General features: G+C 44.1%; 1 protein-coding gene across 1 annotated transcript in view; it reads right to left on the bottom strand.

Moving 5' to 3' along the window:
- Positions 1–15,176, bottom strand: part of ZC3H3 (zinc finger CCCH-type containing 3) — a 145,324-nt gene that overhangs the window by 81,091 nt on the left and 49,057 nt on the right. The window contains exon 4 of the mRNA XM_072330057.1: positions 3,464–3,611. Coding sequence (XP_072186158.1) covers positions 3,464–3,611 — 148 coding nt within the window. The remainder of the gene's footprint in view (positions 1–3,463; positions 3,612–15,176) is intronic.

The raw sequence follows: 15,176 nt of genomic DNA, 5'->3' as shown, positions 1-15,176 counted from the left end.
GTTGCTTATAAATCTATTTAAAACAAAAATATTACAAAAAGTGTAGTAAAATTAATTTAAGATATACTCACATCTTTCGCCTCCAGAAAAGTCAGCGGCAGGGCGAAGTTTAATGCAAACCAGCAATAAGGGGAGAACACAACTCATCACCTTGGGGTTAGCAGTGGGTACCTCTGGACCTGCAGTGACTTTCCCCATAACCTGTCTCCCATCAACACATTCATCTTTGTTTTCACTTGAAATCTGGGAGTGTTTGCTGACAACAACAGCAATGCTTCAAACAACCCTGCAAGGCTTCCCATTGGTCACTGCACAATGCGTACCCAAATAGAGCGAAGGAGTACTATGAACACATTTAGGGACAAGAATATAGGATGGACAGAAACACAGCTGCTGCTCAAAGTCTGTAAAGGCACCACATTAAATCTGGCAATATCACTTGCCATGTAAAGCCCTTGCCCATCACTTTTGGTTCCCCAAAAATGTGGATTTTACAGTAGAAACTTCCTCCTAGCCACAACTACACACAAGTCTGGGAGCATCATTCAACCCCAGCACCAGTAGCCTTCTAACTTCACACTTCTGGCTTAAAGAAAAAAAGGGTATTAAAATGTCAACTGTTTAATATGACACACAAATCAAAACGTAGAAATGAAGAAGTGACCAAATCCATGCTGCAAAATAGTCCAGAAAAGTTGTGTTTTCACAGTAAAGCAACTAAAAAGGCATATCACAGTCCCCTGAATCATTCAGCATCCAAAAAGATGTTATGAGCATAGGACCATAAGGGGAAAGAAAAATGTTAAACTACTGAAGAAGCATTTGCCATGTGCTTCCTGCAGACACTGCCGATGATTGATCACACACAACCAAGGTAAGAGGGAGACAAAGTACGAGATTTATTGCTTCTTTAAAATATAATTGTTTTTAATTTGCTGATGGTGTTTTATCAAGATTTGCCTGAAACAGCCATAAGAACTAAACTTCATTATTTAATGAAGTCAAAGATATATGGATAAAATTATTCTACAAGTGGGAGCTCTCAGCCAATTGCAGCTGGATGAAAGGATTCCTCCTCTGCAAAACAGACAGAGCTCTCAGCCCAGGAATTCTGCCCTAACCTGAGCCCCTTCTGCTTCCTCCAACCGTGAACCTCTCAGATCACATAGGAGGAAGAACCTCAGCCAAACGCTCAGTGCAGCAATTGTGTCTCTTCCATCCCTGATTTGGGACAAGAGATAATACAATTAAGCTGCACTGAGATAAGTTCAGGTTAGACATCAGGATTCATCACAGGGCAGAAGCTGAGATCTGATATGATAACAAATAACTTTCCTCTCTGGCATGTGCTCGCTATCCCTTGCTCTCCCTCATTTATGACTGATGCCTAAATGCCCCTATAAGAAGAGAGCAAGCAAATGAGGGCTAAGAAGTGTCTAGAAGGGAAGATGGTGGAGGAGCAGCTGAGGTCCCCTGGTTTGTTTGGCCCAGACAAGAGGAGGCTGATGGGAGGCCTCATGGTGGCCTACAGCTAACTAATGGCAGTCTACAGTCAACTCATGGTAGCCTACAGCCCCCCTCACAAGAGCAACTCAGGTTGCTGATCTCTACTATCTGGGGACAGCGATAGGACCCAAGGGAAACACCAAGAAATTCTATGACATCAGAGGGTTAACATCACAGTATGACACAATGATGCCCAACACGAAGACTGCTGAGTTGAGAATTGCCTTGTTTGAAAGCAATTGCAGAATCTAATCCACTAACAAGCATCATCCACTAGATACAGATTCCCCTCCTGAGAATAAAATGGGAACAACTATAGAGCACATCGAGCTCAACTTGGCTCACCTTTTTTCTTTCAAGACCCCACATTAGCAGAGAGACCTAAAGCAGTAGTTTTGCCCAAATCTCGTATCATAGTATCATAGTATCATAGTATTGTGCGAGTTGGAAGGGACCTTAGAGATCATCGAGTCCAACTCCCGGGATTCGAGCCCTCTGTGTAGCAGAGCGGCACTTCTACCCCCTGCTCCACAGGGGGGATTCGAACCCGGGCCCCCTGGTGTTGCAGACGGGAATTCTACCGTATCTTGTAACATTTCACATTCACAAAAACTGGAAACAAAAATCAATCTTCTTCCAGCCTCTTGGATAAATGGGCAGCACTCAAAGAGAATGCAAAGACAGAGAGAACAGTAATGGTAATGGGATTTTCTGCATCACAAGCATAAGCAGCAGCTATTTCCACTGAGACAGGTTGCCCTTCCCAGATTTTAATAAAGAAACAAAATTTGCTCCAAAATGGCTAGTTCAGGACAAAAAGGCAACCACTTCCCAGGAAAACTGAAACAGAAATGAGGAAGGGTAAAATTGAAGCCAAAATGGATATAAATGCATTCATTAGGGTCAATTGGGTTGGCTGACACTCAACCATTCCTTCTGCTAAGTTAAGGAAAAAAACAGTATTTCTTTTTTGGAGTGGCCAGACCCACAGCCACCAGAGAAAACAGGAGATTACAACTGGCGAGAAACAAATCTTCGTTTGCACACAAAACAATCAGGCACAGTAATTACTGACAGCAAATTATGAACATCTGAGAAGTAATACTGCTTTGGATTTGACTGTAACAAAATTCACAGAACAAAAGCCATACATTAAAACATAAACGATAAATGATAATTATTTTTTTAAAATGCTTCTACTTGGGCCAAAGAGGTAACGTAACAATTACAGATTTGATGGTCTGACTTTCTCTAATAGCACAGCGATCTTATAGAATCATTTCATCATTTAGGTTGGAGCCGAACTCTAGCGTCATCAAGTCCAACTATTATGCTTAGACACAATTTGTCTTGGCCTCCAAAACATTCCTGGTAAAATGTTTTATTAGATAACAGTGCAGCTTGTTTATAGCTGAAATACAGACATCTACCACACTTACAGTGAGCTCATCCAAAGCACAGATGTGCACAATAGTCTGATTTTCAGGTGCTCCTGTGTGTAGGCAAGAGTTGGACTTAATGATCTTTATGGGTCACTCCCAACTCAGGAGGCTCTATGATTCCACAGTAACGTTATAAAGCAGGCTTGGTTTCATTAGCAGGCTTGACCATGTCTAATTAGCAGGAAATGTTCATTTCCAAAAGCAGCAGCAAGTTTACTTTGTTCTAATGCGTGTATTTATCCATCATCCTTATTTAACTGCTTCATGGAAACAAATAACTCACATAGGGAACGAATATGAAGGAGCAGACTGTGGTAAGCTGTTTGCCACCAGTCTAATGGGATTACTAACATGATTTTACACTTTAAGACAATAAACAATGAGTCCAAGTAGCTAAACAAATAGAGAAATTAAGTGATTTTTGTGACTAATGCAATTGCAATGCCACGGAACACGGAACAGAAATAAAAGCATTCACAGCTCTTGGTCCTGCATTCAACAGATGGAAGAATTACCTGGATGCCAGTAGACGCCTCATCTTCCAGTTGGGGCCAGAGCTGCTAAATGGTGAGGAGGGAGTGACCACGTTCTTCTTCACTATCCTGTAGCGTGTCTTTATCACTTTGCTTGCTGGGGGGCTCCTTAAGAAGTGCAAGTTGGCACCTGCAGGAAAGCAAAGGGAAAAAATGGGCTGAAATTCAGGTGTGCATCCAGGGATGTTGTAGGTGGGACAAAAGGGATCACGGAGTCATCGAATGATTATGGTTGGAAAAGATCTCTAAGATTATCAAGCCCAACCACCAACCCATCCCCACCGTGATCACTCACAGAATCATTAAGGTTGGAAAAGACCTCGAAGATCATCAAGCTCAACCCCAACCCATCCCACCATGTCCACCAAAACACATTCCCCGGAGTCTCATCTCCGCATTCTTGAATGATGACTCCACCAGCTTCCCTGGGCAGCCTGTTCCAACGCTTGGCCACTCTTTCCAATATGATTTTTTTCCTAATATCTAATCTCAATTTGCAACAGATTTCTGCTTTCAATCATTCCCATTTTCGGAATATTTTGAAGGATGATCTACACGCCATATTTTTTTTTCCCTGCTGAATGTTTCATGCAATTAACAGCTATGTGTTCGACTCTGGTTTTCCTCCACGTGATAGCGAGCAATTTTTTTTTTGGCAGCTTTAAGGAATGCATCTAATTGCCTGACTTTTATAACATACAGCTATAACTGCCCAGATAATTAAAGCTGACACTACATGCTGAGACTAAGTCTTCTGGTTTTATAACTGATTTAAAGGGCTGGCTGTTTTTCTTGGGAGATGCTCTAATTAAAATTATTGCAAGGTTGAGAGGGGAAAACCAGAAGCATTATTTTCCCTGAAAATGTGGTACTCAGTCCCACGTCCATCTCTGTATGAAGTGTCTCCCAGAAAACCGCGATGCTGCTTGTACATCTAAACAAGCAAAGCAGGAAAACGCATTTACTTTATTTTCTTGCCTATTCACCAGCAAGCTAATGTCTCAGTGCTGGCTTCAAGAGGGATAAAGCAGGAAATTCCCCTTCCCAAACTCAGCCTGAGCCTTACAACTTCTGATAAGGGGATGGAGAGAAGCGAGCTCGGTAGATAAATCACCAGAATTTTTCATGATAAAGATGAAGATCACGATGCTTCTCTATGCTCCGCTGTAAAGATAAATGCTCATTGAGCACAGGGCATGCAGAGGGATTCACAGCCTTCAGTTTTGCCTATAAAGTGTCAGGCGTGCTCACGACAGCGCACAAACAAGCACTTTTATGCAGAAGTGATAAAACTGGGAAGGCACCGCTGTTCGTATCTCTGAAGGGATTTTTCTTTCACATCCCTAACACTTTGCTCTTTAATTCCTACTTAGGACCCCTGTGTAATTAATATATCAGAATAATGCCTGCAGGCAGGTTATCTCATGATAAGAATTGGGACTTTGATGATGCTTGAGAGAAAAGCGCGCTGCTGTTGGTAGCAAGCATCAATAAAAGCTCTGAGTGCAAGCGCATGAAATCAGCCAGGAAATGTTTAACAACCTGAAAAGCCAGGAAGTTAGCACCAGTGACCTAAGCTCCAGGTGAAATGGAATAAAACTTAAACAAGATGTATTCATTAAATACTCCCCAGGGTTAAGAAAGGGGAATGCCATTTTATTTCTTTTATTTTAGGGGGGATCCTAACATCTCTTCAATTCCCAAGTATTTAGGCTTCCTTTACTAACTCAGCCTCTAAATAAATGAGATTTAAGAGATGCTCTCAAGCAAGTGAAAGGGTTGACAGTTGGATTGGATGATCTTAGAGGTCTTTCTGAACTTTAATGATTTTACGAAAAGGTGAAACAACCAGAGGAACTACAAAGACTCGCAGCCTTAAGGGTGAACGAAGGAAGAGAGAGGAGGAAAGAGAACAAAAAACAATTTGGCTTTCCAATGTTTCCCTGCCTTTGGAATTTTCATAGAATCACTTGGTTGGAAAAGACCACTAAGGTCATCAAGTCAACCCACCTTCACCATGCCTTATCACAGAATCATGACAGCTGGAAAAGACTTCTAAGATCGTCTTGTCCATCCATCAACCCAACAGCACTATGCCCACTAAACCATGTCCCTCAGTGCCATATTTACATGTTTCTTGACCAGCTGCAGGGACAGTGACTCCATCTCCTCTTGTTCCAATGTTTGACCACTCTTTCAGAGAAGAAATTGTTCCTAATATCCAGCCTGAACTTCCCCTAGTGCAATTTGAGGCCATTACCTCTCATTCTTAATAGTATCCCGCTAACTTTTTTAGGGCAGCTTACACGGATCTTTAAGGCTCTTTGCAAGGCTTGAGCACTAAGTGCAATTAGAATCACTTCCAAACAACAGCAAAACCAGTTTTGCTTCAGAGAAACTGCATTTAGGCTTGCAATATACGAACAACGGGATTTGCAAATCTGCACAACTGCGATGAAATCCAACTTGTTCTCATTGTCACCCTGCAAAACCACATCCCCGAACCTAATTCTCACCACCAACCCCACATCCTCCCCAAACAGCACCAGCAGACCCCTCACCTCCACTCCTCCAACCGCACAAAATTATCGAGGTGGGAATCTGTCGATTGCATTAACAACTTTATTATTATCATTTTTAACCACTGTGCATTGTCACTCATCAACCCAACACTTAATCCACATCCTGCATGGAACACAAGTCCCAAATCGTTGCAGCTTTCAGGTATCCCCAGTGCCGGCGTGCAGACGGGCTGGCACCTGGTAAACTCCATTCCCCAGCAATAATTGGATGTTGTATTCATGCCAGAGCCGCTCTTCGGAAAGCGCCCGCATGCACGCTCCAGCATTAAGCACCTTCTGAAAGAGGCTCTCCGAAGAGCTCAGTTTTCTATTATTACTTGCTAGCTGAGGGGTTTTGTGTAGATAATCATGTTATTTAGATAGGATGTTGGTTTAATTCCCTTCATTACAGGCTCCCAGGGTTGTAATTTTTTTTCTCCACATGATGTATTCCCCGTGGCACATTTCACTCAAATCAAACACTTTACGCTTTTATTACAAACAATACCCCAGCGTCCCCCGTTATCAGCCCAGCACACACATGCACACTCCTCGCAGAGATCCAGAGGTCAGTTCTAATGACTAATCGATCTCATTAGCTTTCCTAATTAAAAACTTTACTACTGCAATGGAAGACAAACTACAAAAAAACTGCTTGCATCATATTTGAATGGGATATGAGCACCATTTATCAGGCCAGGCTCGCAGCCCATGCTGTGCTGCTGAGTTGGAGCTTTGCTTGGAGCCGTGACTCCCACAGCACTGTTTGCTCAGGGATGGGGAAGAACCTGGTCCAGGGACTCCAGTGCCTTTTGCTGCCCTTTGGATGGCCAACTGGGTGGCAAAAACCCTTTCCGTGGCACTCATCCTTCATCTGAACAGATGTGACCCAGGACCACACATCCTCCTTTGAAGCCAATGTCAGACCACCCCATCACGCCCATTCAAAGAATCATAGAATCACTAGGGCTGGAAAAGACCTCTAAGATCACCAAATCCAACCATCAACCCCACCATGCTTACTCAACCATGGCCCTCAGTCTCCACAGCCTCCAGGGATGGTAACTCTACCACCTCCCTGCTCAGCCTGTCCCAATGCCTGACCACACTTTCAGAGAAGATACGTTTCCTAATACTCAACTTGAATCTCTCCTGTTGCAACTTGAGACCATTACCTCTCATCCTTCTCATCCTTATTCTGGCCTGGACCACGCATCCTTTTCCAAGTAGATACAGTCCAGAGTCATGCACCCTTCCTCTGAGCAGATGTGGTCCAGTACCACATATCCTTCTCAGCAGATACAACTCATGACCAGAGGGCCTTATTTCAGCTCATATTTTTCCATGGAAGGGGGGAATATCTGAAGCAGGGAGAGCAAAACACCTCCTGGGATGTCTACAAGAGAGTTGGAAGCAACATGAAGTCCAGCTCACCTTCCAACATCCCCAAAGTATATACGTGGCTGTGCTCTGATTTCTTCTATTCCCACACCACCCCCCAACTGCCTCTTATTTCTGCTCTGTGCCTTCCCCCACATAAATGAAGTATTTAAAAGCAAAAGGATATGCCATTTTTCTTTTGCTTTTTGAATTCCTCCCTCGATGCAAAATGAAGTTGGCTTAAAAGCAAGTTTCCACTTAAAAAAAAAAAGAAAAAAAGGTAAAACTTCTGTAAAAAAAAGATGTATTCCTCCCCATGGCAAGAAAAATGGAAGGGAACATTGACCTGCTGTTAATTACAACAAATCTTTCCTTGACATTTTAATCATCTACATCTGCCAAAAGGACGAGAAGAGGCGAGGAAGGTATTAGCCAAATCTGTCTGTTTTTTCCATCAAATCAGGGCATTTCAGCGAGTTTTATGCTAGTCTTCCTCCTGTCATTTACAACAATAGAAACCGAATCCATTTGGGTAACACGCTACAGAAAAGGTGAAATGTTCTGGAATCGGCAGAGTAAATCCTACTGCTGGGAAAATGAATGTTAAATGAGCTCGGATACATTTCCAGGAGTACTCATTCCTAAATTCAAGGGATTCTTTCAGAAAGTGATGTGGGACAGACAATACATCCCATGTGGGCATGGGGATTGCTCAGGCAGCAAAAGAAAAGGGGAAAAAAAAAGGGATAATAATGGGTGCTGTGGGCCATGAAGTGACAGCTGAGAGCCCACCTGGGTCCCCGCGCTATGAAGCTCCAGGCACTGGGGCTAAGCACGGAGCTGCTTCTGCTGTTAAATCCCACTCAGAAACAGTGGGAAGGGACAGGAGCATTTATTTTCCAGCACTTGGAAGTGAGATGAGAGCAACAAATGCGCAAATGCAAATTACACCTTTGATAGGGATTGCACCTTTGATACGGTGCCGGTGTTGTGAATTGCACCAGAGGAAATATTGGAGATGCTACATTCCCAGCAGAGCCACCCAGAGCAGCCCTTTATATTCCATCCTGACCACTAAACTGCAATAAAAGCAATGTAGAGGTTGAAAACCTCTGATAAAAACTGGTTTGCTTCCTCAAAGCCAAGCATTAGGAAGTAAAACGAAAAAGCAAAGGACTATGAGCACGCACACTGTGTGCTGTCGGCATCTTTTGCAACTCCTGATACAAGTTCTGATGCTACCAAGGACTGTACAAAAACGGCACTCAAAGCCTAAAAACAGCTCCAAGAACATGACAATTTCTGTCAAAGGGCCACAGATCTATCATCTCAAGACGCCTTCTGAATAGCACAAGACTGGAAGCGAGGATGGGACGGGAAATGGGGGCAGCCCCTAATGGATGTAGTGGGGGAGCTGAATCTGCAGCATCACGCTCACCGTGTCAGAGTTTATTCCAATAGCAAACAGTTTCCAACTCTTGAGATCAAATTTAATAGAAAGGGATGAAGAAGGACCCAGAGAACTACGTGCCAGTCAACCTTACCTCTGTGACTGGGAAGATCACGGAACGGATCCTCCTACAAGACATATTAAGGCACATGAGGGATGAGTGGGTGATCCGAGACACCCAGGATGGCTTGAGCAGGGGGAGGTTGTGCCTGACCAATAGAGTGGCCTTCTATGGTGGAGTGATGACGTCACTGGACAAATGGAAGGCAACTGATGTCATTTACCTGGACTTGTGCAAGGCTTTTGGCATGGTTCAACATCACATCCTTACTCCGGTGAGGACATGGCTAAAAGGTGATGTTCGGCTTCAGGATAAATCAACAGGAAGGAGCTAAATATATGATGAATATAACCAGCAACAACACAAAACCACAGCAAACTGCCTTCTCTTTACATCTCAAAGGAGAGTATGTAGGGAGTGGAAGCACACAGCTGAAGTTATCAAGGGCTATCAAGAGAAAAAGAAATTTCACCACTGCAACACAAGCATTTCACAGCATGCAAGAAGCACATCATAGCAATCTGGTCCCCCAAACCAATGAAATGCAAGCAAACAGCCTGCATACAGAATGGTATTTAAAAGAATTTTAACTAGAGGCACCACTGGGTCCACCTGGTCCAACTCCAGAGCTGTGCTCAGTCCCATGTCCATGCTGGAAGGGAGATCCCCAAGGGTACACCTCTGCCCTGTACTAAGTAATGGGCTGAGGGAGCTCCTCGGCTCCAGTTGGACCCCCCTGTCTTTGGGTAATGCTGGCTCCACCTTTTTGTACCCCCCTGCAGGGATCTATGCACACTGGTGGGGCATTTGGGAAAATCCTCATGGACCATTCTATCATTCCACACCCTCAAGGTAACCCAACCCCAGGGTGTTTTACAGGAACAAAGCTTCAGGGAAAGCTGTGGCTTTCCAACGTTGGAAAAGACCACCAAGATCATCAAGTCCAACCGCAACCCATCTCCACCATGCCCACTAAACCACATCCCTAAGTCCTACATCTCCATGTATCTTGAGCACCTCCAGGGATGGTGACCCTCTGGGAAGCCTTTGGCAATGCCTGAATTTTTTCCTAAGATTAATGGGGGCTCGGGGCAATAATGGTTGTCCTTTTTTTATCAACCCAAAACTTTGTGCTACCTGCTTTCCTGCAGCAGAGAAAACAACGCTTTCTCTGTGAATTATTCATTAATGATGGACTTGAGATCTTAATTTCTGCTATAAAATCGGTACAAGAGGAAATACAAAAATCCTGGGATTAAAAGCCCTACATTATAGTTCGCCTCTATGTTCTCATCTATGAAATAGGTAGTTTGGTTGGGATGCAATCTAAGGTGGATTTCTTGATGGGAAAACAAAAACAGAATGACAAAGAGATACCATATTACTGTACAGTCTGCTATAAAACAGGAGGATATATCCGGTAATGGAAAATAGAGGGCAAAATGAAACAGCAGAGGGAAGACAGGATAAAGCAAGAAGGCAGGAGATATCTTGGGGTCCTTATGTTGGAGTATAATGTGGAAAAGAGAAATTAAATGGAATAATCTGTGAGAAAAAAAGAAGGGTCTCAGAAGCTAAAAGCTGAAGAGTAACCAAGAGCCAGCATGGCTCTTCTTCCAATAGCCCTATAAAGATCTCCGGAGGAGGTTGGTAGATCTACCCAATTTCTGCATGGACCTTTCAAGAGTTCCACTAATTACACATCAAATGATCATGCAACAAGGATAGACCTGTGGATTACTCTGAATAAAGTTTCATCACAGCTCCTACCTGTCCTTCCTAATAGAAAATCCTTTAAGTGTTTCTCATTTCACTAGGAACACCTGGAAAATGTTGGCCCTAAGCCACGCGGCTCAGTGTCTTTTGTTCTGGGTACCAACTTGGCCAAGTCCCTAGAGTTAACAAAAGGATTTGGGATTACAGTAATGCTGTTACGAATTTAGTGTGAAAACAGACACCGGTATTACGGGATGATTATCACAGAGCATGTTCAATATGTTCACACAGAATGGCACAGCAAGAGGTTAATTATATTGCTACTGGAATCGGCTTCCAAAAGGACCATCCTCCGGTTTAAGAGGGGAATTTAATTTTCACACTCATTCAGTTCTGAGCTCTTTCAAGAGAGACGGCTATTTATGCCGGAATGTAAACGATGGTTTATGATCATGAACTGCTGTTTAATAGGAAATAAATCCAATTGATCAAAAGTGCTTTACCTGCAACCCCAAGCAAGAGGACAACAGGAGCACGGGCTTTACAGCTGAAGTGTTTTAGCAGACTCCAAGTGCAATTCTTTGCCTAGCACGGCAGCCACTTTCAGCTGGGAACATTTGGGGAATTAATACCAAATCTGCTTCACTAATTCCTTATATTAAATGGACCGCAGGCAGGGATGAAGTTAACATAAGCCATCAGGCATAACAATGCATGGGTGCAATGGCACTTGCTAGACATCAGCTCTACGGAAGCACTCATTTTTAGCAGGGAAAGCATTAAAATCCACATATACTGTTACAAGAACTGCAATTGTACCCAAGCTTGCAGGTTTGAAGCATAAAAGTAGAGGAATTTGTTTCCTGGAATTATGGTGTTGGATAAACAGCATCACTCGTATTCAAGAGAAAAACCAAGCTGTCAAAAGCTCATCAAGTGTAAGTTGCTTAAAGAGCGCCTTAGGAAAAATGTTTTGTATAACACTTAGGAAAGAGAAACATTTCTACGTGGAAATACGATTACAACAGGTAACTTACTCTAAGTTATAGTAAGTTACTACCCTGTCTGCCTTAGACCCAAGGAGAACTCCAAGTATTTATGCTGTGTTCTCACTGCATACAAGCTCAAAGTCCTCTTGTACCGGAGACAACAGGAACAGAGTAAAATGCATTTCGACAGAGTGGATCATGAAGACCAAAAGTCAAACCATCCCCACCACATCCACTAAATCACAGAATCATAGAATGGTTTCGGTTGGAAGGGACCTCAAAGACCATCTTGTCATCATCTAGCTATAAGAAAGGACACCTTTCTCTAGACCAGGTTGCTCACAGCCCCATCCAGCCTCGCCTTGAATGCTTCCAGAGAGGGGGCATCCACAACCTCACTTGGCAACCTGTTCCAGCGTCTCACCACCCTCACAGTAAAGCATTTCTTCTTGATATCGAGTCTAAATCTACCTTCTTCCAGCCAAAACCATTTCCCTTCATCCTGTCACTACGTGCCCTTGCAGAAAGTCCCTCCCCAGCATTCCTGTAGGACCCCTTCAGGTACTGGAAGGCTGCTATAAGGTCTCCTCAGAGCCTTCCAAGCTGAAGAGCCTCAGCTCTCTCAGTCTGTCTTTGTAGGGAAGGTGCTCCAGCCCTCTGATCATCCTGACCTGCTCCAACAGTACCATGTCCTTACTGTGCTGGGGCCCACTCTTTTTATACTCTTTTGGAGCACACTTTGAGAGTATGAATGTTTCCTAGTATTCAACCTGAACCTCCCCTGTTGCAACCTAAGGCCACTATCTTTCATCCCATCATCACCAGGATACAGGGCAGAGCTTGACCTCCCCATGCAGGATGAGCACCAGCACTCTTCCCATCTTTTCCTGTGGTTATCGCAGAATGAGTTCAAGACAAGGAAACAACATAACATCACACAAAGGGGGGAGAAACACTGGGGATGCTTCTTCATAGGACAGAACAGGATTGCAACATCCCCTTGGCACAAAAACTAAGGGAAAAGACATCACCGTGCATTCCTGCTGTGTGGTATTAGGCCACAATGCAGGGAAGACAACGGCCAGGCTTAAGTTGGATGACCTTTGAAGGCCATTTCCAACTCAAATGATTCCGTGGATTTTCAATCACACAACAGAACCAGACTGGTTCAGAGTCGTGCTCAGCAACGTGGTGCTTAAGTCTGCAGATCTAAACAGACCAGTACCAAAAAAGACAGAGCCGGAAGAAAGCAATTCCCAGCGAAAGCACTGCTCTCATCCACTGCTAACCCCTCCAACCATTCTTCATGAACTTAAATCTCACTCTATAGGAACACTCGCATCGAGAAAGTCAGGAGCGCAGCGATTTAGTTCATCTGTCTCCCAGCTCTATCTATCCATCTTTCTGAGCAATCCACCCATCTGTTTAATCCATCCGAGCTCCTCCGCAGCCTCCTGTGCCCATTCATCTGTCTGCGCACGCGGCACGATGCAGGCGTCTGCCCACAGGAACGTCACTTCAAATTTGTCTGCTGCCAGAGCTGTGACTGCAACACTGTGGGTATTTCTGCAAGGTCCCTGTAACAGCCCCTTGTGTTTTACAAGGAATTAGAAGAGGGGGGTGGGGGGAACTGAAACTTAAATAAATGCGTTGCCACACGCGGGTATGTTTCTCCCTTTCCGCATATGCTCCCACTTGGATGCAGGCATTCCCTGTTTTCATCCAAGGCTGAGATGCTGCCTATAGAGGAATCAAAGAATAACAGACTCATATCTGAGTTTGGAGGGGTCACAGAAGGACTGAGTCCAACTCCTGGCTTCATATAAGACTACTCAAACCCAAATCCTTATCTCAGAGTGTTGACCAAACAGTTCTTGAACTCCAGAAGCTTGGGTCCATGACCACTGCCCTGGGCAGTCTGTTTCATTTCCAACCACCCAGAAAGGTGAAGAACCTTTTCTTACTATCCAACCTGACCCTCCCCTGATGCAGTTCCACACCATCAAGGTTTATGGGATGTGGTTTCTTTGTGCATCCCATCTTCCACTTCGAGATCAAAGGTGCTTAGAGTCAACATCTCCATATACAAATACAGAAACGCATCGATCGCATCCCTGGAGCAGTTTTGGGAGCAGACAAGCAAGAGACGTTTTGCTTTAGAAACAACAGAATATCCTCATGACTTCGAGCACCAAATCCCCAGAACAGAACTGCTGGGGACATTCAGTTTTTAACATACTAAATTAGGCATTTAAATCTTGCACATAGTGCTGAAGATTCATGATGTATGTCTCCCGGTCCTGGAAAGGCTAACAGTGATTTAATACATGGAGATCTTAACTGATGATTGGTATCCCATTATGCACCGACCGTCAGCACGTTATACATCACAGCCAGCGCTTCCCTTCCTCCATCCAGCAGGAAAATGCTTGCAGACTTCTCATCCCTTACAGGGATGGATTCCTAATGCTCTGCAGACACACACAGATGAGTTATCTCCTCTTGTAACGCAAGCAGCTATTCAAAATTTGTCTCGCATTAAATATGGCCACCTAAGTGGCTTCGGCAGCAAGACAAACTTCTCCTTCTCTAAGCAAAACTTGCCACTTACTCGTCTTCCCCCTTGACCCTGGAGTTCCTGCAGCAGACACTACTTGCAGGCAATAACTGGTTGAATTTAATCACAGAATCATCAAATCATGAAGGGTGGAAAAGATTATCAAACCCAGCCTCAACCCATCCCCACCATGCCCAGTAAACCATGTCCCCTTGTGCCACATCTCCAAGTTTATTCCAGGGACTCCACCACCTCCCTGGGCAGCCTGTTCCAATGCCTGACCACTCTTTTGGAGCAGAACTTTTCCCTAATATCCAGCCTAAATGTCCTCCGGTACAACTTAAAGGCACATATATATTTCTGTTTTGACAACATATATAATCTCAAGTGTCTGCCGCAAGTTGCCTTCATTACCCACACAAGATTTAGCTTCTCTAAGAGCTCAGGGTTGGCATATTTCAGAGGCACACAAGTAACTGAAGACTGGTGAGTTGGGAAGCCAATGGGAATAACTCAAATAACAGAACTTCCTGCACTCAGCTCTACAGAATACATACAACTTCAATATCAGAACGTGTTCAACCGTGCTCATGGCAGAGGGGCTGGAATTGGGCAATCTTTAAGCTCCCTTCCAACCCAACCCATTCTATGATCAGTAAAGACAGGAGGTCCTTCTGGGGACAAGAAGACATCGCACCAATTGTTTATGTTCCCATAAGCTGTGGAGACATGCAATCCCAAAGCCGGCATAGGGGTCCATGCACTGGTATCCAGCTCTGCTCCATTCCCATCACTAGGACAGCTCCCTTCCAATGCTTAGGGAGCTGATGAGCCTGCTAACGCTGCTAAAGAGGCTGTGTTATCTGCCCACTAAGAGGTGGTCACACTTAGTACACTATAAATGCACTTTTCCCTGATACAACCCCCCGTTAAAGAGCCTCAATGGCTCTCTGGAGCATTGGGCCTTGTTCAAACACAACC

The sequence above is a fragment of the Excalfactoria chinensis genome, chromosome 2, assembly GCF_039878825.1.
Source record: "Excalfactoria chinensis isolate bCotChi1 chromosome 2, bCotChi1.hap2, whole genome shotgun sequence".
Lineage (NCBI taxonomy): Eukaryota > Metazoa > Chordata > Aves > Galliformes > Phasianidae > Excalfactoria > Excalfactoria chinensis.
The sequence above is the reverse complement of the archived record's forward strand: the minus strand, read 5'-3'. Positions and strand labels throughout refer to the sequence as shown.